The sequence below is a fragment of the Lytechinus variegatus genome, chromosome 13 (assembly GCF_018143015.1).
Source record: "Lytechinus variegatus isolate NC3 chromosome 13, Lvar_3.0, whole genome shotgun sequence".
NCBI classification, from domain to species: Eukaryota; Metazoa; Echinodermata; class Echinoidea; order Temnopleuroida; family Toxopneustidae; genus Lytechinus; species Lytechinus variegatus.
This window is the reverse complement of record NC_054752.1, coordinates 29,234,901-29,261,406: the sequence shown is the minus strand read 5'-3', so window position 1 is coordinate 29,261,406 and position 26,506 is coordinate 29,234,901. Positions and strand designations below refer to the sequence as shown.

At 37.7% G+C, this 26,506-nt stretch overlaps 1 protein-coding gene across 4 annotated transcripts in view; it reads left to right on the top strand.

Moving 5' to 3' along the window:
• The window catches only part of LOC121426308 (pericentrin-like), an 86,866-nt gene that overhangs the window by 12,710 nt on the left and 47,650 nt on the right, over positions 1 to 26,506 (top strand). For 2 of the 4 annotated variants that reach the window (XM_041622550.1, XM_041622549.1), the window contains exons 4-13: positions 1,406 to 1,555; positions 2,532 to 2,675; positions 3,313 to 3,535; positions 16,813 to 16,892; positions 17,573 to 17,795; positions 19,067 to 20,805; positions 21,326 to 21,607; positions 22,020 to 22,395; positions 22,902 to 23,084; positions 24,186 to 24,265. In XM_041622550.1, the coding sequence (XP_041478484.1) occupies positions 1,406 to 1,555; positions 2,532 to 2,675; positions 3,313 to 3,535; positions 16,813 to 16,892; positions 17,573 to 17,795; positions 19,067 to 20,805; positions 21,326 to 21,607; positions 22,020 to 22,395; positions 22,902 to 23,084; positions 24,186 to 24,265 (3,480 nt within the window). Of the gene's footprint in view, positions 1 to 1,405; positions 1,556 to 2,531; positions 2,676 to 3,312; positions 3,536 to 5,534; positions 5,951 to 14,434; positions 14,526 to 16,812; positions 16,893 to 17,572; positions 17,796 to 19,066; positions 20,806 to 21,325; positions 21,608 to 22,019; positions 22,396 to 22,901; positions 23,085 to 24,185; positions 24,266 to 26,506 lie in introns of those variants that run through there. The other 2 variants (XM_041622552.1, XM_041622551.1) reach the window with 2 other exon arrangements.

The following is a 26,506-nucleotide window of genomic DNA, read 5'->3' as shown; positions in this document are numbered from 1 at the left end:
AAGGGGCATTTTTACTACATAATTCATTGCATGATACTGTGTCTAATACCCTTTTTACACAGGCTAAAATTTCCTTAACCCCGTACTATAGGTGGGGCTAAATTGCCATTTAGCTCCACCTATAGTACGGGGTTAAGCTTAGTCCACTTTCTTTTTACACAGCATTTTTGCAAAGTGGGCTAACCCCACCTTTAGTACGGGATTATTTGGCCCTGCAAAAAAGCAGGGTTATCCCAGCAATTGCGGTGCTAAGAGCGATAGTACGGGGTTAAGATCGCTAGTGTAAAACGAAAGTGGGCTAAGCTTAACCCCGTACTATAGGTGGGGCTAAATGGCAATTTAGCCCCACCTATAGTACGGGGTTAAGGAAATTTTAGCATGTGTAAAAAGTGTACGAGTGAAGTACTTGTACTACGAATGATCAACAAAAACCACTAGTCCGGGGTTAGCGAGTTTCGTGTGTGAAAAGCAAGCATTCCTTATCCGGGTTTAGCAATAACAATTTGGCATGTGTGAAAAGGAAAAAAAATAGTACGGGGTTAAGGATAGTACGGGGTTAGCGATAGTCCGGGGCTAAGAAAATCCTGTGTAAAAAGGGTATGAATAAAGGAAAATTGAGCCATATCAAAAGTAACTCAGTGTATGAATATGATATCGGGGGGGGGGGATGTTTCACAAAGATTTACTTGTGACTTACAGTTGAACTTAAATTTCAGTGGTGGGCGGTATATAATTCATCATTGCATTGGTCAAATCATGTGCAGGGGACACGCACTCCCTCTGGATACTACTTTACCAAAAGACAGATTTTTGGGCTAGAAATCCAGAAGCATTGTTTCGTTAATCCTCAATTCATGAAGGACAAGACGATTGGGATGTCACTCTGAATTTCTGAGAGATGCGATGCACTTTTGAATCTACATGTAAATATAAAGGCGCCTTGCTTCTGTAGCAGTGACTTTTCTGTATTCCTCTTTGTTTTGTCTGGTGAATGTAAGCATTAGCAATGATTTGGGAGATTCTTTCAACTCTGAACTTAAATGAGGTGCATTTTGTTACCCATGATGTTAATTCACCCCCCTGAATCAATACTGCTACTTTTGAGACAAAAGTAGGAGCAAACTCCCCCAAAAAACAAAAAAGGGGGGGGGGGGTGTGGTTATGATGATAAAGTGAGATAAATTTTCTCATGGAGAAATGCCCTTGCACAAAGGAGAGGGATTCAGACAGAGTAAAATTTCATTCTAAAGGATTGGTTTTATCCCCATGAGCAGATAGAATGGTGTTTACTTTATGGACCATTTCAGGGTAAAAATCAGATTTTTTCAGGGATATTTTCTGTCCACATGGGAAAGTCGAATGATGTTTCTTTATGCAACCATTAATATCCCTTAAAATCCCACAGCTGGAGGAGATGAAGGGTGAGTTTGAATCCCGTATCCAAGGCATGAAGGAGGAGCTTGAGGAGGAGAGGAAGAAGCAGTTGGGAACGGTCAAATCCATTCATGAGAGAGTGATGGAACAGGATCAAGCAGAACATGTACAGACTTTACAGGTGAGAAGGGGAAAGTATTGGCAAGGCAAATTCTACCGACTTGGGGCCCTGTAACACAAAGGTCAACAAATTTTAAATCGCTAACTGAACTTGCCTATCAAGATAATTGTTGCATGAACATTTTGCTCAGTTGACTGACAAGGAACCAATCAGAATTGGTCTTTCAAATAAGCATTTAATTGCTAATCTTTGTGTTAAGGGGCCCAGGTATATCTGCAAAGTGCTTGGACACATCTTCCCGGGCCCTGTAACTTAGAACTCAACAATTGATCTTCGGACCCATTTTATGACTAATTGCAATGGCTGTTGTGTGCAATTAATCATACTTGTTCCACAGTCAATTTTCCAGGGCCCTGGGCGCCGTAACACAAAAGTTAGCGATTAATCGCTAAATGAAATGACCAATCAAGATTCTCGTTGCATGCGCATTTTGCTAAGTAGACTGACTATGACCCAATCACTGTTGCTCTTTGAAAGTAGCGATCAATCGCTAACCTTCTTGTTACGGGACCTTGGTCTGTTTTAGTGCTACATAAAGGCAGATTATTATTTCATTTTTGTTTTTGATTTATGGTATATATTTTTCAATTCTGAAAATGTATTATGAGCACTTGAGGACGAGAAGGGAGTAATAAGAGGAAAAGAATAGAGCAAGAAGTGACTGAGGGTATTGATGTTATGTGGAATAGAAATAGAAAGATTAAGAAGAATATTTGGAATGGGGGAATAAAGGAGGAGTGGAGGGCACGAGGATGGAGGAAGTACAAGACAGATGAGAAGACAGGAAGAACAAAAAGAGGAAGAAGAGAAGGGGATAGGGAGAAAAGGAAGAGAGAGGGAGGATAATGAAAGGGAGAAGAATCTACCTCATAGACCCTTCAAGACGTAAGAATATAAGAGTCAAATCGATTCCTCAATGAAAACATCTATTCTTATTTTCATTCCTTTCATTTATTCTTCCTTGTTACTCTTTTAGGAATTGAAGGACCAACATGAATGGGAGATGGAGGCTCTGAAAGGTGAATTAGATCTGAAACAGAGAGAGATATTTGAGGAAATGAAAGCAAAGATTGAAGAAAATCACCAGAAAGAGATTGAAAAGATCAGACAACACTGTGAGGTAAGTAAGCAAGATTGTAGTCCCATGCACCACGATTTTTGTTGTGCGTCTCACTTGTTATAGAAGCCAGCAAAGATGAATTGATTTTGATAGGAAGAATTGTATTTGTGAAAATGAAAGCCAAGATCAAGAATGATTATTAGTAACAGATGAAATCAGCAATGCAACGTAAGAATTCACAAGATTTTTAATAGTCCCACGCACAAGTTTTCAGGCTATTTAGGCACACTCTCATTTTTGAAAACCTGAAATATAATCACCAAAACAGAAAAATTGACAAAAATTATATATGTAATCTTTATTTAAATCAATGCAATGAACACTGAACAAAGAAGCATGCACAAAACCCAGGTCTGTATTATACAGATTGTAGTATATATTATAACTAACACAGCTAATGCCATTGGCAGGGTATGTCAGATAGGAGAGCATAAACAATAGGAAGGTAAACAAACAAATAATAATTCAACAAGTTTAGAAAAAAGACATCACAATAACAACATAGTAAATGATGGATTTTTAATGATATCCAAATACAATATGTTTGGTTGAGAACTTAAGGAAGATTTAACAAGACAGGAAACTAGACTCTTTTATAGTGAAGTATTTATATTAACAATATCTATATCTTTCTTAGACCAAATCTCAAACAGAAGTGGAAGCCATCAAGTCCAGTTTGGAACAAGTGTACATGAGCCAGATGGAGACCTTGAGAGCCGAGATGACCCACGAGAAGGCCCAGGCCATGAATGACCTTCGCCAAGCCCTCATGTTGGCTAATGAGGAAGCATTGAGAAGGACAGAGGAAAGCTGGGTTGCCAAACTGGAGGAGGAGCGGAAAGACCTAGCCCAAAGAACTGGTAAGAGATTATGATTATATTGATTCATTTTGAAATCAGTGCTGTCTGATGGTGATGATGCTGCTGCTGCCGATGATGATGGTGAAGATTATACAGATGATGATGATGATATGGATGATAATGATGTTGATGATGAAACCTATGGTGATGATGATGACATTTGATCATAATTTTTTTTTACTGATATTAAGTATAATAATGAGGTTAATAATAATACTAAAAAAATAATGGATTATGGCTCCATCAAGAACATTAAAGTGTGCACTGTTTATTATTATTCCACGATTTGATTTAGCTACAGCTTCCATTTTCATAGCATCCTTGTTAAAAGCTTGTCAGTAACTGCTCATCTTTGATATACAGAAGAATTCTATTTTTTTGCAATTTCATCATCATGCATTTTTATTCCTGCTTTGAAATGTTTATTTTTGTTTTAAAGTCGATTTGATTAGATATTATATGATATTTGTGTTTTTTTTTTGGGGGGGGATGTCTATGTTCGTATGTTGAATTTCTTGATAGATTGGTTTCTCTAACCTTTTACCTTCAATTTGAACTAAATTTTCTATACCTGTGGTTCGCTTTTGTGTTTGATGATTAATTTCATGCATGGATGTGTCAATTTGCTTGTTTCGAGATTATCGAATGGTGTAAAGTTTCTATTTCAAAGCCAAATGAAAAGTGAAACATGCCAAATCATAAAGCTTTTCAGTGTGCTGAAAAACAACCAGTATGCCTATTTCCTCATATGTGAATATTAAAATAAGTTCACTAAATTATTATTTTTTTCACCACATTTATGTGTTAATGAGATTTAGGAAATAAAAACACAATATAAGAATCCTGTCCAAATAGGATTCCCAGATCTTTGTGATAAAATCAAGTAATGCACAGCAATATAAACTGCATTCCTGGGTTATGTCTCATAAAGATTGGCTGCTGTGTTACCGTGATTGCCGGTATGAGTTTTCTGGGAAATGGGCCCCCTTATTGTTTATACATGTATATTTTACCAAGAGCTATAAAAGTCAATTTGATTTATTGTCATAGTCGCACTGGTGAAACCAAATCCAAACCAACCAATGCTTCTTGTATTTTCTTTGGAGTTGATTCGGTTTGTATGACTGTAACATTAGGTGGCAGCGGTGGGATAAGAAATGTTCTAGGAGTGTATTGATTGATACAGACACAGATCTTTAACACTGGCAAACAAATTTTAAGTTTACAGCCTTGCACTCTAATAATAATGGGGTGTTCCAGAAGCTAAGTTGCAAATTGCAGTCGGAAAGCTTGCCATAATTATCATTCAAGTTGATAGAAATTTTTAAAAGCATCTTTTTTTATTTGATCATCTCCAACCGAGGAAAGTTTTCTGCAATTATTTATGAGCTACAATTTTAATTGTAGAATGTAAATTTTAAATGTAGAATCTAAATTTTAGAGTGTAGAATTTGGTTATAATCTCTGTCTCCACTCTCTAGAAACCGAATGAATATTTTGCAATTTTAAAATCAATTGCCAAAATAAACTTCTTTAACCTTCAACTTCATTACCAATTGACTGAGAAGGAAAGTTTCAAGTTTTCAACTGAAACTTTTATCTTATTTTGCCTCTTCAGTGGCATAAACCAGGGACCTGTAAATATACTCTGAGGTTAAAATATACTGACAATAGAGGGATTCTAAGCCCCTCATATTGAATAGAACGACCCAAACATAACTGACCACCAATCAATAAGACCTTGAGTCATCCTTCCCACCAATGCTCATTAGTATAAAAAGGGCTATTCTATTGTTCCACTCAGGTGGGGATGCAACAGCATTGAGTGTGGTTGGAGGGACAGTAGAGTGAGCTATTTTTTTTTCACGGTGGAGTAATCCTGGATGGCAGTTGGCGCGTGGCGCCATTCTCTATTGGCTAATTCTATGAGAATGAATGGCAGCTGCTCTGGGTGTGTGTGTCTCTTGTTCGCTCTCTGTATGTAACAGGTTACGTTATGGGAGTGTGTGTGTGTGTAAAGTTAAGAGTATGTGTATACACACATGCTACCATCAACAATGGACTTTGAACCCCTATCAATCAACATGCCAAAACCACTCTCATTTCATCCGCTATATCTTCCCGGGCTCAGTCCCACTTACCAAATATCACGTTAGATTTTTAATTGCTATCAGAGCTGTTAAGACGTGATATTTTTGCCAAGGGATATAAGAATGGTTGCCTTTCGACTTCTGGGGGCCTGATCGTTTTTATATCTTGATCTTGGCAACGTAGATGTGAGGATCATGATTTAAGTCAGTAAATCGTAAAGTTTGCCTGGACATCTGCCATCCAAGCTGGATATTATTGATTTCAAAATAATCTGGAATTTCATAGCTGCATGCATGATGTAGCCAGTCATAAAAGGCTTTCACAGTGAGTATTAATCCCTCGAATTTCTGACATGAGTGCATGCATATGATGTCCTTTCAAATATATTTCAGCATTTCCGCTTGTACCTTATATGCGTTCAGGTACATGTATGAACCACAGATTAATTGGATGCCTACTTTAGTTACAGGTTTTGAAATATTGTTGTCGTTTATTCATTGCAAACATATTTTAAAGAGAAATTTCTTTACAATTACAAGAGATTATTTTCCATACCGGTACCAATTTCATGAACGATCAATGAATAATCACCAGTGCTACATTCTTCTCGACTATTTTAATAACAATGCACAGAAAAGTATTCAAGTACATGGACTAGGAACAAGGAAATATTATCTTACAGTAGTCTATGATGTGGAAATTTCTACCTTTTGGGAATTATAGGAACCCAATAGAAATGTGTTCCAATTCTCAGAGTTGTCTAATTCTGATTTTTTTATCTGAATGTACATTTGTACGAGTAGTCACAGGTATATTGGATCAAATGAAAGAAAAGAGACAGGTCTACTTTAAATACAATAGTGGAATTTTTAGAAAATTATTATAGAAAGAAATCTTTATTTTAGTCAGGATCTGATATGTCTGAAATTATTACAGGTGTATTTTTTACATTTCATAAATCACTTTAAGGAGCATTGAATATATTAAGAATTTTAACCATAATACTGATTTATCATTAAAAATTTGAAAATGCCATTAAATTAAAAAATAACATTGTAAAGATAGGGCACTATACCTGTATATTCTCAATGGTACAGTATGTAGAAAAATTATATATCATTTACTGGCCTTGAAGGGAACATCAAATATATTGCCCGCAATAATAGAATCATATTGGTCGGAGTCTTTAGACGAGAGCAATATGGTTCTTTTAATATGTTCTTGAAGCCAGTCAGTGTTTTTATTGTTATCCATATCAGACATCTAGAGCAAAAATCATAAGACTTGAGATATTTTATCTTGTAAAAAATGGGAATCTGTTTTGTCATGTTGAGTGGACTGGGCCTTGATTTTTACCTATTGTGATGTAATTGAAATGTATCCAGCATTGCCCATCTTGATTAACATTATGACGTATACTGTTGCTGCGCAGTTCAATCGTACGTATATATAAGGACGCGTAGAATGCCTGATTGTTAGCTCTGCCTCAGATGGTTCTGACAGTAAGCCTCGTGATACCTTGGATGTTGTCTCGTAAAACCTTGCGATGACCCTTGGCACCACCCTTTCCGTGACCCTGTCCTCTTCTGCAAACTGACATCTTGATAAAGTACCTACTATAGATGTAGTGGGTATTTTTTGGGGGAGATTACCGGTAATTTGCTTTCACATTGCCAATATTACCTGGTACATGTATTTTCTGATCGGGGTAAATTTCCCAATCAGAAAATACATGGAACTGACGAACTACGAGTTGGTTGAAACCACCTAGAGAAAATGAAAGGAGGTAAAATGAGATTGAAAAAGAGAAAGTCAAATAGCAATAAAAATTATCATTTAAACTAGAATAGGATTATACATGTATACTGACATGGCCTTTATAATACAAACCACATCTATATGGAAAGTGAGAGAAATAATAATTATTGGTTGACCGCGATAGCGTTGAAAATATAACGGTTCCCAAAGTTTTGCATTATTCAAAGCTTGCATGCTCTGTATGTACATGTACTTCATACTGCACTTTCTTTATATTTACTGGGAGTTGTTAAGTGCTATTTCTCCTACTGAATAGGAAAATGATTTAATTAGCATTTTTCAAGCAGTGTGTTTCAAAATGAATTGAATTGTGTAAATTGTATTTTGGAATGAACATGAAATAATGAAACGGATAATCTAAAAACTTCAAACTGTTTAATATACATACAGTAGCCTGTATACTTGTTTGAATCATATTAAGAAAGTGCAACGTTTAATAGTGTTGATTTCATGTAGGCCTACAGTGTAATTCATTCTGGGCGAAAGTCTTTTTTCTGATGGAAACACCATTTTGGCTCAAACAAAAACAACAGTACATACAGTAGGCCTACCATTGAAGGAAAAGTAACTTTGCAATCAATGATGTAAAATTTCAAGAAAACATTTCAAGTCAAAATTATAAAAATAATTTTTTTACTTGGTTTCATTGCATATTAAAATGGCAACTTTGCCATTCTGGTATGTACATGTACAACAATGATGCCACATACATGATCAGTATCCTATCCACTCATATCTGATGCAATAGATCACTGGTCCCTCTTGCAATACAAGTATTGTAACTTTACAAATACAGGTACCATTGAATGGTAACTTTAAGATATCTGTGATTTTGAGTAACTTTTAGCATTGTTAATATGGTAATTACGGTACACAAAATCACCATTGGAAGGCAGACAGTAGTAAATATCCATTATTCAACAGATCTGGGTCCCTTATTAAACACCAAGGTTAATGATCATATGCTTGATTTTCATGATTGATTGTACATTGTAGTCAATGCAATCAATCGTAAAGATACTTTATGATGGTTGCTAAGCTTTGTGTTACAGGCCCTGATCACCATGTTTCTATTTCAGTGAATACTGTACTGTCTGTACATTGTATATTGGTATTGGATTTGCATGCCTAGTAATTTCTGCATCGAAATACACTGTGTAAATTATTCCTCTCCATGTAGAATGTACTGTAGGAAGCGCTTCTTTGAAGCACTTGAACATGCTCTAGAAAGGATGCAAACTTGAACAGAAACCACTTCAATATTCTAATTTGTAAAGCGTTCATTCCGATATACACCAAAAGGCCATCTACACTGTAGGTTTATCATGTACATGTAGGCACAGGCCATCGTTCAACCACAATTGCAAGTGTGTAGTTCAACCACAATCACATATTGTCTGCTCTTTTCATCAAACGGATGAATATTTTATTATTTTTAAAAGAATTAATAAGTGTATACACGCATCCACAGTGCTAATTGCTTGTTTGAATTAATACTATTTCCTTGTTCTGTCTATAGATGTTCATGTGCATGATCAAAAGTACATGGAGCAAAATGCTCTCACATTCACAGATCAGGGGCAGGATTCATACAACTTTACATAACAAATTTGTAAAATAACGGCTTAAATCTACTGGAATCATTTCATTTGATTGGCTGATTGTAAACTTGTTGTACCATACATGTACCATAACAAGTCTTTATAGTGAAATGGGATTCAGGCCTGCTGTACATTCACAGTGTTTTAAATTAGCGGTGTTTGACATCTCTTGGTTTCAAGGTACATGTAGTCTGAAATACATGTAATGTTGATTTTTTTTCTTCATTTGGGCAATAGCTGATTTTTTTTGGCTGTTCCTTTTCAAAGGCTTATTTTTGTGCAACAAGTAGTATATTTATTTACATAGCAGCTGTACATGCAAAGTAGAGTAAGTTTGAATATGATCTGAATTCTGACAGTCTCTAGAGGTTGCACGAGCCTATTTACAGCAGGAAGACAAAAGATATTCATTGGAGCAAACCCATTCCCCAAATTTTTAATTTGATATAGCTTATGACAAAAGTGTATGAATATGATTGGCCATCTAACACTGATTTCAGGGAGGGTAACTATTGAACTTCCTTTCCCTAATTGAGAAGAAATATCAATGACTTTGGAACTATTTTGACTGGCAGAATAATTGAATTGAGCTGGTCGAGATATACCCTTTTCTAGTCAGGTATTGAATGTCAGATATATATCCTTAACCTCGAATTTCATCCTTTTTTTAATGATTTTTTCAAATTGCCATTGTAAGATTTGATTCTATGGGAAATGTAAACTCTTGATGTATTTTTCATGGGAAATATGCATGTTTTTGAATAGTGAAAATCTGAGCTGAATATTGGGAAATGATTTCAATTTTCTTATGAACTTCAGATTCTTGTAATGGCCATTTCAATTTTCTTGCTAGATTGGGTTGTTTTTCAAAACTTAGGTTTACTTTATTCATCTGAATTATAGATTTGAGACACCAAAATAAAGTTATTAATGGAAATATTTGCTATCTTGGTGAAAATGTTTAATAGCAAATGTCTGGAAACGATACATGAAACATAATTTGTTAATGGAATTTTCTCCTGGGGAGAAAACAAGTACTGTTAATTCAATTTCAAAATAGTTACCTTGAATATATTCCATTCAATTTCACTGTCTGTTTCAGGGGTTTAAATAATAGATGTATGATTTATGAGGCTACCCATATCCATATTTTCATGTTGTCTTGACTTGAATTTAAAAGGAAATGTTCAAAATTTACAATTAGAATTCCCTTAAATTTTCTGTTATGAAAAGCATCATAGAGAGAAGGCTTGCAAGTTTGTGAATAAGGTACTATATAACATCCAGGCCAAATACAGACATTATTGATAGTTTTATGGAGATCATCACGAATCTGATTTCATTTATTCCCAGGGCAGTTGCATGAAATTAAAGAAACGATAACCATGTTTACCCAAACTCTTCTTATCATAACAAACTCCCCCCTTCTCGATATTGGTGAGATGAATTCACTGGCAGCCCACTCATGTAAACACTCGTACCTCACCTCGCATCTCTTACAGCATGAATTACAGGTTGCCCTGGCAACTGTTACCAGGCAACCCTCATGCGTGTCTTCCTCCTCCTTGAGTCGCGAGAGCCACGCTGCTCCTTTTGACCGTGTACACTTGGACGTGCTTGGTGGGATGCGCTCTGTTTGTCATCCATGGGTTGGCCTTTATCGTTTGGTTTATGGGAGAAGAGAATGGAGGGGATTTTCTGATTTGGGTGTGAAAGAGAGAGATTGGGGAAGGGGAAGGGGTAGATTGAAAATGATTTAAGATGAGAGAGAGAGAGATAGAGGGAAAGAGTATAAAAAGAGAGAAACCTAGGATGAAAATGTGAAAAATATGAAAAAAAGAGAGAAAATTAATGCGTGTAAGAGAAGAGGCAGAGGCAAAGAGGAGGAGAGAGATGCATGCAGAGACAGGGGTTGGGTATGAGGGAGAAAAGAGCTCAATGGCTTGTAATAATAGAAAGAACGGAAGATATTGGATGAGAGATGAAAGTAAAGAGGAAAATATGGAGACAAATTTGGAGAGAGAATGAGTGATGGAAGCCATTGGAAAGATGGAAGATGGAAACAAATAAAATGTATTGAGGTGGGAGTGGTAGAGAATTAGAAGATGATGCCATGCATATTTTATATGTACATTGGCAGATGTTATATTGACAGTCATTGTCTGCTGCTATCGTTGAGGAAGCCCTAGAATCTATGTCTCGTGTGTGTGTGTGTGTGTGGAGAGAAGTAGAATGAGGCAGGACACAACTCTTACACAGTAATAAGAGATAAAAATATGAAGGTCAACAAAAGAAGCCAAGCATATCTTATGAAAGGGGGGGGGGGGCTGTCGAATGTACATGTAGCCTATTGCTGTACTGCGTGGCCAAATTTCCAAACGTATCCCCTAAACAAGTTTTTCTCTGTTTGCAAAAAAAAACCCTAAGGGCAATTCCACAGGTTGGTGGACATGAGCTTAAAAATTCAAATTCAATATTTTCTTGAATTTTTTAATACTTTAAGTCCTTCATACATGATAGTTTCAGGAACAAGAAATAAAAAGTTTATTTTCATATGTATACTTTGGAAAAAAATGGTCAAAAGTTGTGCTTCCATTGTGTACCAAAATACAAGAAAAATAGTGAAAAATGAAATATGCCTTATTACCATTTTGTTGTTGCAACAACATACCACTTTATATATTTCTGAAGTTTAGAAGAGTCAAATTACTTAAAATACACAACCGTTTTTCAAGTAAATTTGTAGTACTCATTCAAAAATAAATATTGCAACTTGTTCAGGTGATGTAACGTGAGTAACCGAAAAAACTGACTTTGTTTTCTGAGAGAAAAATTCTTCACAGTTAATTGGTGGGATTTTAAATTCTCTTCCTTCAAACAATCTTTGACACACTGATGACTATCAAAATCATTAAAAAGTACAATTTTTTTATAAAATTGATGAAGAAAAACTGTAACGTGAGTAACTTTGTAACGTGAGTAACCATCTTGTAATGTGAGTAACCAGTAAAAATTATTCAGTTCGGTAACATTTTCTGTGGGATGTCAAGTTTTAAGTCTCATGGTTAGTTGTGAAGTTATTTTTGATTATTTAAAAGCAAAATGAGGGTACATCTCTTTGATGCGATTCTTCGTTCATCAAAATATCAGTGGTCATACAATCACACAAAAAAATTGAATATTAGTAGAAGTATTCACAATGCGAGAGTGCATTACTAAGACTTGGTTTTGATTAACCAAACTTTAAAGAGTGTTTGAACAACACATTGAATGCCCTTACCTGTAACCCTACCTGTAACCCTATCTAGGCCGGGGTATTTTGGGAGTTGATATGGCCCGGGGGGTGGGGGGGGGGGGGGCTCCCAGGCCCCCCTTGAGATCTCGGCCATTGGCCGCACGATCACGCCGAAAATTTGCATGCAGGTTGTCTTGGACATAATCTACAATACTATACAGCAATTTATTTCATGCAAATTGGTATTAAGCGTTATGCTAATTTATGCATAATTAGTAAGCGAAATCATACTTTTCCCTCCTACTCCCTAATAAAGCTCCAATTGTTCCAATTTTTGGTATAAAATCTCTTTTAGATGTTCCTAGCAATGAATTTTACACAAATTATTGAATTTTTAATGACACGTGTGTTGTTAACCATACATGGACAAAATGTAACGTGAGTAACCGTAACGTGAGTAACCATATTATCTGCACCCCAAGTAGAAACCATGTGTTCTTTATTTTTTTAATTATATACAAAGTTTGTGTCCCTAATATACTTCTTTGAAATGGATATAATCAACTTTCATAAAAGCCTTGTATGAGGAGACTTTTCACTTATGTTGACTTTTCATTTTATGCATGTCCAAATCATGTAACGTGAGTAACCGACACATTCCAAAGATTTGCCAGGAGCATAATAGAATTTCCCAAGTTTTGTTTTTATACGAAGGACAGTCAGACTGTGTACTTTGTTGTGATAAGGAGATGTTTAGTTCCTATCACTAATAATGGAGTTACAGCTCCAAGTATGAGTCAAGGTGTCTCCAAATGTAACGTGAGTAACCGTGGAATAGCCCCTAAACAGTTTTTCGCAGGCCTTAACACCGGGTACATATTTTGGCCCCTAAACAAGTTGTTGCCAGAATATGACACCGGGGAAAAAGCTTGGGAAAAGAAAATACCCTAAAAACGTTTGACCCTGCGATTGACCATTGACCAGTCTTTCAAAACTACAATGTACCCCTCTTTTGAAAATCTGTGTTGTAGATAACCTTTACAATTGCATGCATGGCCTACATCCAAAACTGAAAAACGCCCCTTTAAATGCGTTTTTGGGGTCACGCTTGTGTGCAGAAATATATCTGACTGGTCCCCCCAGGGAAACCTCTCATTTGAGGATTTAGGGTGTGTTCAATGTTGATTTCAATATTTAAACAGAAACATGAATCATGATTGAAAACATGAATACAGAACATAGATTTAATGAGAAACAAAGGGGGTGTTCAATGTCCTCCATTCCCAGTTGTAACTTAAGTAAACATCTTTCAAATCATGGTTCGGAGGAAAATTTACATGATAAAGATCCGTTTTTAAATGCGTTCAGCTTAGATTTGAGGACCGTCAGCATCGCCAATATGACATTGAACACAATTGAGTATTGAAACTTCTTTAAAGTTGCTCTCGCAGTGGAAGCCTGCACTGGCAGGTGGCAGAATTGACCTTCCTTGTGATGGGTCAACTGCGCACTAATGCTGCGCCAACGAAAGTGGGAAATTTAAAGACTCGACAAATAATCAGCTTCATACACATGTATTGTCAACACTGAATAGGGCACCGCTGATCATGTTTGTGTTCTGTGTTTTGTAATTGAGTTTTCAATCATGATTCGGTTGCTGTTTGAATTTGAAAAGTCAACATTGAACACAACCTTAGATTACCATATATATGTAAAAAAAAACATATGCATTTTGACAACCCTAGATCTATTTTCTCAGGGTTGTTGCAATTTAATTGAAAAAAAGACAGATCTTATACCTTACACTAATTTTCTTGCTTGCTACGATATTTAAGAGAAATAAATGAGGAACTCTGTGGAGAAAGAAAGTTAGAAGGAAAAAAGAAGAGAGAGAGATGGAAGGGGGGGGGGGAACATGAGATCACAATGACAATCCCATGGTGCCTAAAATGTAAGTCAATTATTGTATTGTTCCAGAAATCATTTAGGCATGCACAAATGCTCTCTGGATGCAGAGAAACAAAGGACCTAAAGTTCAAACAAATGCCATGTGAAAACTCAAAGCTTTGAATCAATAACAATGCTCTGTGGTTATTGATTCTGATTTAACCTTGTATACTGTAGGTTTGTTGATATCCAGGTAGACACTTGACTTTATACCATGACCATAGCACTACAGTATAGCAGTGAGTAGGCTTGCAGTGCACTTTGACAGAAATGCTTTAATATTGTTTTATGGTTTCAGGTATGTGTTTGTGAGTGAATGCACTTGAAGAGCAGAGTAGAAAAGTCACATTTTAATTTTTATAATCATACCACTATCGATTGATGTTTGTGGGGTGCTTGACTGAATTACACTTTAAAATATAATTTTGTATTCGTGAAGAAAGATTACGGGATACTGATATTGTTGATAGTGCGTTGAACGCATCTGGGTATACGTGCACTGTCGGAGAACCATTAAAAATGTAAGGCCTATGTGTATGCCCTAGCATGATTACAACATTTGCATTTCACTTGATAATTGATTTCTACTGGTCTGTAAAAATGATGTGTGGTTTCAGCTACCGTTGAGAAAAACAAAATTTGGCGATAGACAAGTAGATATAGTGTGGTCATATGGTTTGGAAAATGCAATTATTTTGGAAAGATAAACATAAATTTTACAGTGCATACATTTTCTACATTATTACATTTCAAAAGCCCATTTTAGCTTTGTGAAATGTCAATCATTTAACATTTTGTTTCTTACATGTACATTCCAATCTTTGAGCTTTAACTCAACAGTGTAGTAGCCGGGAGTGTATTTTTGGTTACTCTTCGTAATTCCGAAGGTTCGTAATTCCGAAACACGTGAATTGCCTATACCTTGATGTTTGTTAATCCGAAAATGTAAAAGGGTTCGTTAATCCGAACATTTGTGGCGTTATTCCGAAGGTTTGAAAACGTAAAAGGGTTCAATGTTCCGAAGGTTCGTTAATCCGAAAATGAAATAGGGTTCGTTGTTCCGAAGGTTCGTTGATCCGAAAACAAAATAAGGTTCATTAATCATTTCGTTTTCGGACTAACGAACCTTCGGAATTATGAACCTCATTTCGTTTTCGGATTAAGAAACCTTCGGAATTACGAACCTCATTTCGTTTTTGGACTAACGAGCCTTCGGAATTACGAACCTCATTTCGTTTTCGGACTAATGAACCTTCAGAATTATGAACCTTACAGTGTAGGAAATATGAACCTTCGGAATATCCGAACCTTCGGAATTACGAATGTTTTTATGGATTAATGCCCTCTCTGTATACATCTTTTTGTTTGAAAAGGGCCCTTTAAGTACATGCACAGTGTACATGTAGTTTTTGATTTACATTTAGGAATTGGAGATCATATCCTGACATTTTCAGCCTATTTCATTTTTGAGGAGTTTTATGTAAAAAAAATACATGGATTGGGCATCTGATCAAAACAAGAAGAGTGATATTTCATAACCTATTTTTTTATGCAATGAACTCTTTGGTAACAATTGAATACCTACAATGTGTTTTTCCCCCTTGGAGTGGTTTCATCTTGTATGATTTCAGCATCAGAGAATTGTTTGTCTTTTACATGGTCTATTAAGCCGTTTGCATAACAAGGATTCAGGGTTGTACATGTATCTTACATTTGATTCACAACAATATAAGACGTCGCGTATGACTCTTTTTCATCTCTGCGAAACTTGCTATATGTAGGTTGGATATAGAATGTTCAAGATCTAGTCAATTTTATATTTTGTTATCAGAGGAAACTGAAGATATTCATTTTTGATCCTGGATATTTATAAAATAGTAAGTTTAAGTAGCCATGTTTTGTATTTGGATGTTTTTTTTTAAATGTTTCATTTCCTGTCCAGGTTTCTTTGGTGTCATTAGACTGTACATTATTATCTCTGTATTTAGTGAATCCTATGTTATCACTGGATAACTTTAACCCGCACGGCCCTTTTTTCATTCAAGAGGATGAACAACATTTTTCTTCAATATTGTTTTTAATTTGATGCAGTTTGAAGAAGCCAAACTAATGTGATACGAAGCATTGTCTCATTTGTCTGCAGAAAGTGATACTGTACATTTGTTTTATTAAGAAGCTTCTACACTCCCCACTCCCTGGGGAGTCTTTCAGCCTGTCATGTGAGATGCCTACACGTACAACTCATGTCAGACTAACACATATTATATTCATTAATATCCAGGATAAAGAATACTACATAAATATTAGCAACTTGCCAAAGGTTGCTAGTGCTGCAGAAGGTTCTACATGTAGGTCCTGGACCCCATAGCATGCAGTGAATTGATTTGATCATGGGACTGACTTCTGGTATTTAGTGCATTATCAATCCTAGATTAAATCAGCAAAATAATCAATCACCAAGCTTCTTATTACCTGGCCCAGGACTGTGTGGCTCAAAGTCTAGGGAATTCTCCACTGATCCAAAGTACTTCTTACAAGATGTAGTGTAATTTCAGTCTTCTTATATTTTGGTTTCTTTGTTTCAGATGAAGCGGAACAGAACACCCAGGAGCTGATATCACAGCTACAGAGACGACTGAGTCTTGAACACAAGCAAGTCGTCCAGGTAAGTTTCAACAAGCAAACACATTCCAAAAATCAATCGCAACTTGATTTTTAACCAGTCCGAAGCACATATTTGTGCATTGCATTTGATTTCTTGAATTTCATTCATCGCAACTGTTGGTGCAATGGGCCCTTGCTCTTTTTTAGGAAACATTCTGAGGTGATGAAGTAGAACTTTGTAACCTGTTTGAAATTGGCTGATTATTTTCTAGTAGTTACACATTTTCTGTAGACACCAGCCCAACATAAAATGTTATTTTTGATCAGTAATAATTGGTCATAATAAAGTGTTATGACCTGATGTAGTTTTGAGATGAGGACGATTCATCATGAAAATCCATATCACTATTTTATTAAACAAATAATGCACCCCATTTTAATTGCACTTTGATACAATGTATCCCCACTCACATTACATTTAAAATTTTTAGGTCACCCATGCTCCTGCAATTTAATTGGTTTATATCTAAAAAAAAATTGTAAGCTTTTTAGGGTTACTTTTATTAGAATTCCATTTTCAGTAATCATAATTGGAATGAAAATCATTGTATTTTCTCAAGAGCCCCTCAAATATCTATTGGGTTTAGATATGACATGTAATTTGAATCTGAACAGAATTATGATAGGTGGGCCATATACAGGAAAGTATAAGTTTTGTTGTTATGTATTTTTTTTTTTCAGACTCTTGCCGAACAGTGGGACCAGGAGGCCGTGGAGCGCCTGGAGACAGTCCGAGCTGAGATGGAGGCCAAATACACCCAGGAGCTGGAAGAGGAGAAGAAGGAGTCGGAGCAGAGGAGAGAAGAGGACATAGAGCGAACCAAGGGACATGTGGAGGAGGAGTACAAGTCTGAGGTGGAGCTCCTCCTCAAGGAGCGGGAGATGTTGGTGGAGCATGCGGAAGGTAGGAATTCCATCTCCTTGACTTTTAGTATTCTAATTCACCCGGACTGATTAACATGAATGTTTGCTATCAAAAGTTAAATGGCACCGGTCAATCAGGGGCCTGTCTTACAAAGAGTTGCATTTGATTGGATCAATTGCAACTATGGACGGCCAGCAATGTCAAAATATAAAATGCATGTTTGTTCAAAAAAATTTCTAGATATGAATGTATATCCATAAAGTAATTGATTTCTTGATTTTTTTGTGTTTTCCTTTGTTTACAAAGGACATTTTCAAATTTCCTGTGAAAAAATTATGACACTGATGGATTTCCATAGAGTTATGATTGATTGGATCAAATGTAACTCTTTGTAAGACAGGGCCCAGGGTCATTATTGCATGGGCATTTTATTCCATTCGCTGACCAGGAATCAATCACGAGTGTTCTGTCATATTTGAAATCCATCACAAACTTATGTTATGAAGCCCTGAAAATGGACTCTCACAGGAGTCACAGCTCTTGTGTGTAGCTGGAAGGAAGAAACCTATGGCTGTAGGTATTTTGACAACAGTCTTACACTGTAGCAGTACCTTTTAGCAGTGATCTTGCTCAACACTCTTTCCCTTACAATCTTCCAATTTTTCATAGACAAAACAATAGTGAATTAGATCCAATTTGATGTAAAATGCTACACTGTATCTGGCTCTTCGTTGAATTAGAAAGTCCTTGACCTCGGGCTGAAATATACATGAAAGATCTTATTATACTGTATTGGGAAATGATACCCAGGATTTTCTAAAAGGGGGGCAGATTTTTTGGAGGATAATTTGTCCGCGAAAAAATTTGATAAGCAAAAAAAAAAAAGTTGTGACTCGTCAGGGGGGGCGGTCTGCTCCCCCCTTAGGTACGCCATTGGTTTGGGTGTATAAAGACATCTACCACATTGGCCAACTCTATAGGCCATGGTGGAAAAGAACAGATAAGGTAATGGAATATCCAACCATACTGAGTTGGAAAATGGCCAATAAACAATTGTGATTGATCAAATGGTTTATCTGGTTGTGCAGGTGAATTTAAGATTTAGTTGGACTCTTAAGAGATATTTGTGATAATACAACTCGCTGTACTAACCGCTTCGGCCATGTTTGTTCTGTTACATCTCTCAACATGTTTTGTAACTAATATCTGTAGCATTTCACTTCTATTTACTTCATTTACATACTTATCCATCCCACATTTTCAGGCATCAAGCTGTCGTTTTTATATTTGGATCTAATTTTCCTTTGCAGAAATGAGACAGAACCTTGACAGGGTACATCACAAAGAGCTAGCAGACCTGAGAGCCAGCCTCAAGGCCGAGTACGATCAGTATGTCAGAGCAAAGGAAGAGCTAGAGATTGCCCGCTCCCAGTCTGAAGCATCCCTCATCGAGGATTTGTCCCTTCTCAGGATCGCCCACCAAGATCTTCAGCAGCAGTACCGTGCTGAGGTAGCATCCTTGAAGGTCCAACTGGAGCAAGCAGGAGTCACCGATCCAGATCAGCTCTCCGAAGAGAACAAGGAGCTCCAGGCCGCCCTTACCAAACTTCGCGCCAAACTGCAAGAGGAACACAGCGAGGAGCTGAATCAGCTGAGAGTGTACTTTGAGAAGCAGGTGGAGGAGACAGATGAGAGATGGAAGGCAGAGATGGCCCAGCTGAAGAAACTCTATGAGTCTCCTGAAGGCAATGCTGGTAAGGATATAGATGAGAAAGATGCCAAGAGGAAGGACTATTCCCATGCCATGATGACCTTGACGCATCTCTCAGACTCCGACAGCTCACCCCCAAGATCACCACCCAAGTTCTTGGAAGTTGAGGCAGAACTGAAGCAAGAGCTGCGGGGGCAACTGGAACATGAGTACCAGAAAGATCTAAGGAATCTCAGACTAGAGCTTGAGAGTGAACATAAAGCAGAAAAGGCAAGGATAAAGATGGAGTATGATCTACAGAGGGAGGAGGACATGCTGCAGCTTGAGGATAGGTTGAATGCCAAACACACCCAGGATTCCAACGATCTTGAGCTGGATTACCTAAACCAGTTTGAGGAGCTACGGAACCAGCTTCAAGGAGACCACACCAAAGAAATAGCCAGATTGCAGTTGCAAGCTGCTAGTGAGTCAGCAAGGGCAGTGGAAGAGGAAGTTGCTAGGTTGACAACTGAACATCTTGAAGCAATGCAGGGCTTAAGGAGAGAACTTGAAGAAGAGAATCAGGAGATACGACAGCAGATGTCCTCTGAGTTGGCTTCTGCTGTTGCTGAAGAAATGGAAGGACTTCGTGAAACACTCCAAAAAGAACATATGGAGGAATTGGAGAACCTGTGCCAGCAATATGAGAGTAGATTGCAAACTGACTCTTCAAAAGAAGAAGCAAATAGACAAGCTGAGGAGGTCCAAAGATTGAAAGGTGAATGGCAACAAGAAAGAGAACTTCTTGTAAAAGCGAGCAAAAATGAAATCGTTGATGAAGTTGCGAAGATAGTATCTGATGCAACGATAGAGCGAGCCCTTTTGCAGGTTGAGGTAGATACCCAAAACAACATGATAGGTATCTGTCTTGAGCAATTGGACAAACTTAAGAACTCCGAAGCTGAATCCCTGCAGGGGGCCATTGAAGAGATGGAGCAGCTAAGACAGAAGCTCCAAGACAGCGAAGAGCGACTTCATCAACTGCAGGAGAACATCAAGAATGGAGAGGCTCCAGAGATTCAGGAGCTGAAGGAAACCTTGATGCGGGACTACGACAATCGGTTAGAGTTGATAACATCCACAATGAATGAAGAGATGGATCAGTTGGTGAGGACGACCCAGGATCAAGCCAGAGCTGATGTCGAGAAGATGCAGGAAGACTTTGCTGTTCAGCATCAGGCTTTGATGGACAGGTTTGTGGAGGATCAGGAGAAGGCACTTGGAGAGCTCAAGGTGGTTCATGAAGAAGAATTGTCCAGAACTAAGGAAGAGCTTCAAACCCAGCTTACTGAACAACACGTAATTATCGGATGAAATTGACCATAATAAATATGAAATAGATTCCTTTTAACTTTTGTAATTGAAACTAAAATCTGTCCTCATTCTACAATAATATTTTGAACAAATAGGAATGACTAAATTTAGAATGGGGAATTACCATAACCATGTATGTCAATGTGGACTAGATATTGTTTAGGCCAGCCATGTTACAGTTATAGTATTTCAAATGATTAACATTATGAAAAAAAATGAAGAGGGTGATATGAAAAAGGTATATTCTATTTTCAGGACATAATAAACAGATCAGGCTTGATTTTCATTGAAACTTCCTGAATATTCAGTGGTACAGTGCCTGCTTGATCATATTAAAGAGTTATGAAAATGGGAATCTCTAGTTTCTACCTAGGTGCTCAGCATTTAAATTTGAGACAGAGAACCTCTTTTAAATGCAGGTAAAACAGTTTCATGACTGACTTGGCTGCAATTTGTGAATGAAAGGATGTTGTTATCAAAATCATTTGTTATTGTGCTATTTTAGCGTAAAGAGCTTGAAGATCTTCAGGAATCATTCACCAAAGCCAAAGAGGAGGAGATGGAGGCCCTGAGGAGGAGCCACAGCCAAGAGCTGGAGGAGCTCCGCCTGGACCTGATGAAGCTTACAGATGAAGAGAGGGAGAAGCTGGAGGAAAAGATGATGGAAGAAAGAAGAGGTGTTGAAGAGATAGAAAATAAGATGAAAGAGATGAAAGAGAAGCACGAACGAGAGAAAGAGGAGATCAAGGAAGAGATGGTTGCCGCCCACATGCAGAAGTTTAGAGAGGTAGGTTCTTGTTTCATGAAGAGTTTTTATATAAAACTTTTTCAAATCGAAATGCCTATGATGTCTTGATACTCTTGCGTTATCAAAAGTCTCTGTCCATTCTTTATGCTGCATAATTACACTGGCTTTAGCAGAGAAGCTGTTAGGTTTCTGCTTTTCATGGAATAAATTCATACCAGATCTCCCTATATGTCAAGTTGTGTGCTACACAATATTGAAATTTAATTTAGGCTTATTCAAACTACCCATCGCTTTTTGAGACAACTACTAAAATGGCCTTATCACACTGTATTAGTTTTGTTGGTGGTAATATGTATCATTTCTTTACTAAAAATACACCTGGAGAGGAGTTTCCTATGTTCCAGAATACACTCTCCTGTCATAACTTTTATTTTCTACTCGCCTACTTCAGGTTACGGCTGAATTGGAGGAAAGTCATAAACAGGAAATGGAAGCCTCTAACACGACACTGCAAACAGAACTCGAGACGGACTTCCAGGAGCGGCTCCAAGCTGTCCAGAACCAGCTCCAGGAATCCCAGCAACAGCTGCAGGACTCCGGCCTACAACTCCAGGAATCGGTCCAGCAGCATGAAGAGGAGATGAACAGCCTGAAGCAGTCTCTGGAGATGAAGATCGCCAAGATGGAAGAGGAGCATGCTGACCAGCTGGCTGCCTTGGGCGCTTCCCAAGATGCCGATGTGGAGACGGCGAAGGGCGACCTGGAGGAGGTGCACCGGAAGGAGATCATCGACCTCCAGAACAAACTGGAAGCTCAAAAACAGAAAGGTGAGTGAAGAAGGATTGCAATAAACGTATGTAGGCATTTCATACCACAGTAGCTGTTTATTAAGGGGCTCATTTCAGGAAGAGGAGGTTAAGATAAAGTAAGTTTTAAACTTTCAATCAATATCGAAAATATCTTTATCAAATCTGCAAGTGATAGGTCAGGTTTAGTCATATCAAATGAAAACAAATGAGTAATCAATCGCAAGATTTATGATTGATTTTGGGACCTCCAATTGACCTTTTATGCCTGACTAAAGAAATATTTGAATAATATACATTAGGAAATGTCACAAAGACTTGTCAATCATAATAATTTCAAATTTTAATTTTCTAATAATTATTTCAAATTTTACTCTTAAAAACAAAGCTTTTGAAATTCTGTTATTGCAGGATTGAAGTTATTTGCTCTTGGTAAATGTGTAGGCTACTGTTACTCAATAATAAGTGGTCTGTTTGAACTGGGATAATGTGTTAAATGTTCTCGGTGATTTTCTCTCTCTATTTAGACATTGAAGATCTCCAGATGGCGTTTGAGGAAGCTAAGAAGATACTGACGGACAACCATCGAGAGATGCTGAGTCAGATAGAAGCGGAGAAGGAAGAGAAGGTGAAGGAGATGGAAAGAGAGAAGGAAGAAGCTTTGGATAAACTGAAAGATGAAATGAATAGGAATGCTGAACAAGAGAAAGGTGGGTAGATGATGATCAGGGCCTTGTTTCATAAAGACTTTGATTGTTGTAATTTTTGCATTATGGTTAATACCATGGAAACCTTTCTTATGATTGGCTGCTGAGCCCTGTTACCATAAAATAATATGATACAGGATCTGTATAGCACTGCTAGGTGCTCAAGGCGCTCTTATATTACCCCGGCTCAGCTAGTCTACCGATTCTGGTGTGCACAGCTTTTTGAGGAATTACTTCCTGCCGGTACCCATTTACCTCACCTGGGTCGAGTGCAGCACAGTGTAGATCAATTTCTTGCTTAAGAAAAACACGCCATGGCTAGTTGCCATAATGGTAAAATTACCATAATTGTAAATTCTTACGATTGTGGCTCAATGTGCATCTTTAAATAAGAAAGTATCATATTTCACTCCTTCAAATTGAATAGGTATCAGAACTAATAGCCATTACAATTACATCAGCTGAAAGTAGAACTTGTTTAATAGAAGAATGGTTGATACCTCTTAGCCCATGTAGGATGAGACAAAATGGCGCATGTATCTGTGTCTGAATTGTAAACATTGACTACATCCAAGCCCATTGGCCATCTAATTGCGATTCCATTGGTATTACTGCAACAACTATGATGCCCCAGACCTAAATTACTAAAAGATATCACCAGTAACAAGATGCATGTGAAAAAAGAAATATATGCATAGAGTATGGAGAGCGCACTGTAGAAATGACTAGGTACTAGAGAGTCAAACGCATGAATCAGCTGTTAGATTAGTCAGAGCAGAGAGTGACAGGAGATGAAAATAAACTACAGTTGAGTGTATCCAAAGTCGAAGAGCGCCACCTACATATAACATTTCTACAGTGTAAGTTTGTAAGGGCTCGTTTGATTTGCTCAGCATACACTTTTTATTGGACAAAAAAATTGCCTGATAAAAGTTTTTTTTAATACAGTAATTGGGCTATGAAGTGTAAAAAAGTGCGACAGGGGCAAGTGATATATATATAAAAAAACTTGAAGTTTGATCATTCTCTTTCATGAAGTGAAAAAGAAATCTTTTTTGTAGATGTACATGTATGTTACTCATTTTGTAATGTTTTTGTTTTCAGGAGAGAGGGATCAGCTGATTAAGGAGCTGGAAGATAAATGGAAAGAGGAAAAGGATACACTCATGGAAGAGAATGAACAGGTTAGTTTATATTTGAATTGTGAATTTTGGAGAGATGTTTTGAGCTTGACAAAAAATAATACAGAGATGCAAAGATCAATGGGTGAGTCTGGATTTAGATGGAAGGATAAACATATACAGAGATGCCAACCCTCCCAATTTCATCGGGAGGCTCCCGAAAATTCATCCCAACTCCCGCCTTTACGATTACCATCCTTATCCTCCCGAAATTACGATTTTTTTGCATTGATCAAATTGGATTGGAAGGACATGTATCGTCTGCTAACTTTAGCATGTAGTAACTCCATTACGTTCGCTGCTACTAAATTCTGTGTGAAAAGTAGACAAATAAGGAGCAGCGAAAAGCTGGTGCATGTGATATGCCCAACGGGAATCCACTGTGCACCAGGCCGGTAGGCCCGGCTAGCTTCGCGAGGCGTGTGCGCTCGCGGCCACTGGATTTGTTTTGTTGTGCGGTGGAATATCGGTGTGTGATTTTGGCGTATTGATGGGTTGATATTGACACGAAATGGCGGAAAATCAACAAAAGAAGACCAAGAAATGGTCTCAGAAGTATAAGACTGAATACAGTCTCCAGTACCTGTGTGTTCGGAAGTTGGAAAGAGGAATTTACCATGCATTTTGCGCAATTTGCAGCGTGGACATTTCAGTTTAGCAGGGAGGTCGTGATGATAATTCAGAAGCACTTAACGTTCGGGAGCAAACGGCATAGGCCTACGGACATTGCGATGACAAGATCTTCGAGCTCCACTAGTACCCTGTTGTCTTTATTTCACCAAGCAAGGGACCAGCGCTGAGCTTTTCTTTACTGGATTTATAGTGGAACATAACCTGCCTATAGCCGATAGTGATAATTCATCCTTATTATTGTTGTTGAACAGGTACTTCTTTTGTCCCCTCATTTTTTTATTTACATGTGAAAATGCATATTTGATATTTTTAATGTTAAAAAAGTGGGAACAATGTTTATTTCAAAACATGTGAAATGCCCCAAAATAAGGGTCAGATTGCACCAGAGAGCATCTAGAAACCCAGAGCTTCCAGGGCCCTAAGGTGGGCCCTGGACCCCGGCCGCAAGGGTCGAGCACTCCGCGCTCGAGATGTGCGCTATGCGCACATAATTTGGTGGCGGTTGCAAATCCTCCCTAATTCTGATTTCCAAAAGTTGGCATCTCTGCATATATCATGTACACATATAAGTTCGTGCGCATTCATATACATAAACAAACACATACAGAAAGGATGGATGGATTGATGGAAGACAAGACAGACAGACAGATAGACAGATACATGTACATAGATGGATATATGGATGAATGGATGGATAGATTGATGGATGGATGGGTGGGTGGGTGGGTGGATGGATGAATGGATGGATGGATGGATGGGTGGATGGATGGATGAATAGATGGATGGATGGATAATTGGATGGGTGGATGAATGGATGGATTAATGGATGGATGGATGGATAGATATATATAGATAGATAGATGGATGGATGGATGGATGGTGGATGGATTAATAGTTGGATGGATGCAAGGACTGATTGATAGATTGATGTTTGGATGGAATGAATGAATGGATGAATGGATGGATAGATGGATGGATGGATGGGTGGGTGGGTGGATGGATGGATGAATGGATGGATGGATGGGTGGATGGATGGATGAATAGATGGATGGATAAATAGATGGATGGGTGGATGAATGGATGGATAAATGGATGGATGGGTGGATAGATGAGAATGAATGGATGGATGGATGGATGGGTGGATGGATGGATGAATAGATGGATGGATGGATAGATGGATGGATGGGTGTGTGAATGGATGGATTAATGGATGGATGGATGGATAGATAGATAGATGGATGGATTGATTAATGGTTGGATGGATGCAAGGGCTGATTGATAGATTGATGTTTGGATGGAATGAATGAATGGATGGATTGATGGTTGGATGGATGGGTGGATAGATTGATGTTTGGATGGATGTAAGTTCATAGTACTTACACAGGTGTATTACATGAATGATTACTTCCTGTCAGTGACCTGGGGGTCAACCCGGCCTGACAGAGGAAGTGTCCGCTTTACTCGTCACCCCACGCTATGCTCTGTGCTTGTTGTTTGTTGTGACGGGAGATGCTAATTAGGCAAGCGTTGTTTAGTCATGTGCTCATTAGTACTTACAGCATTGATTACCGTTTCAAACTTATTGCTTTCGGGACCTGGCACTTTGTAGAA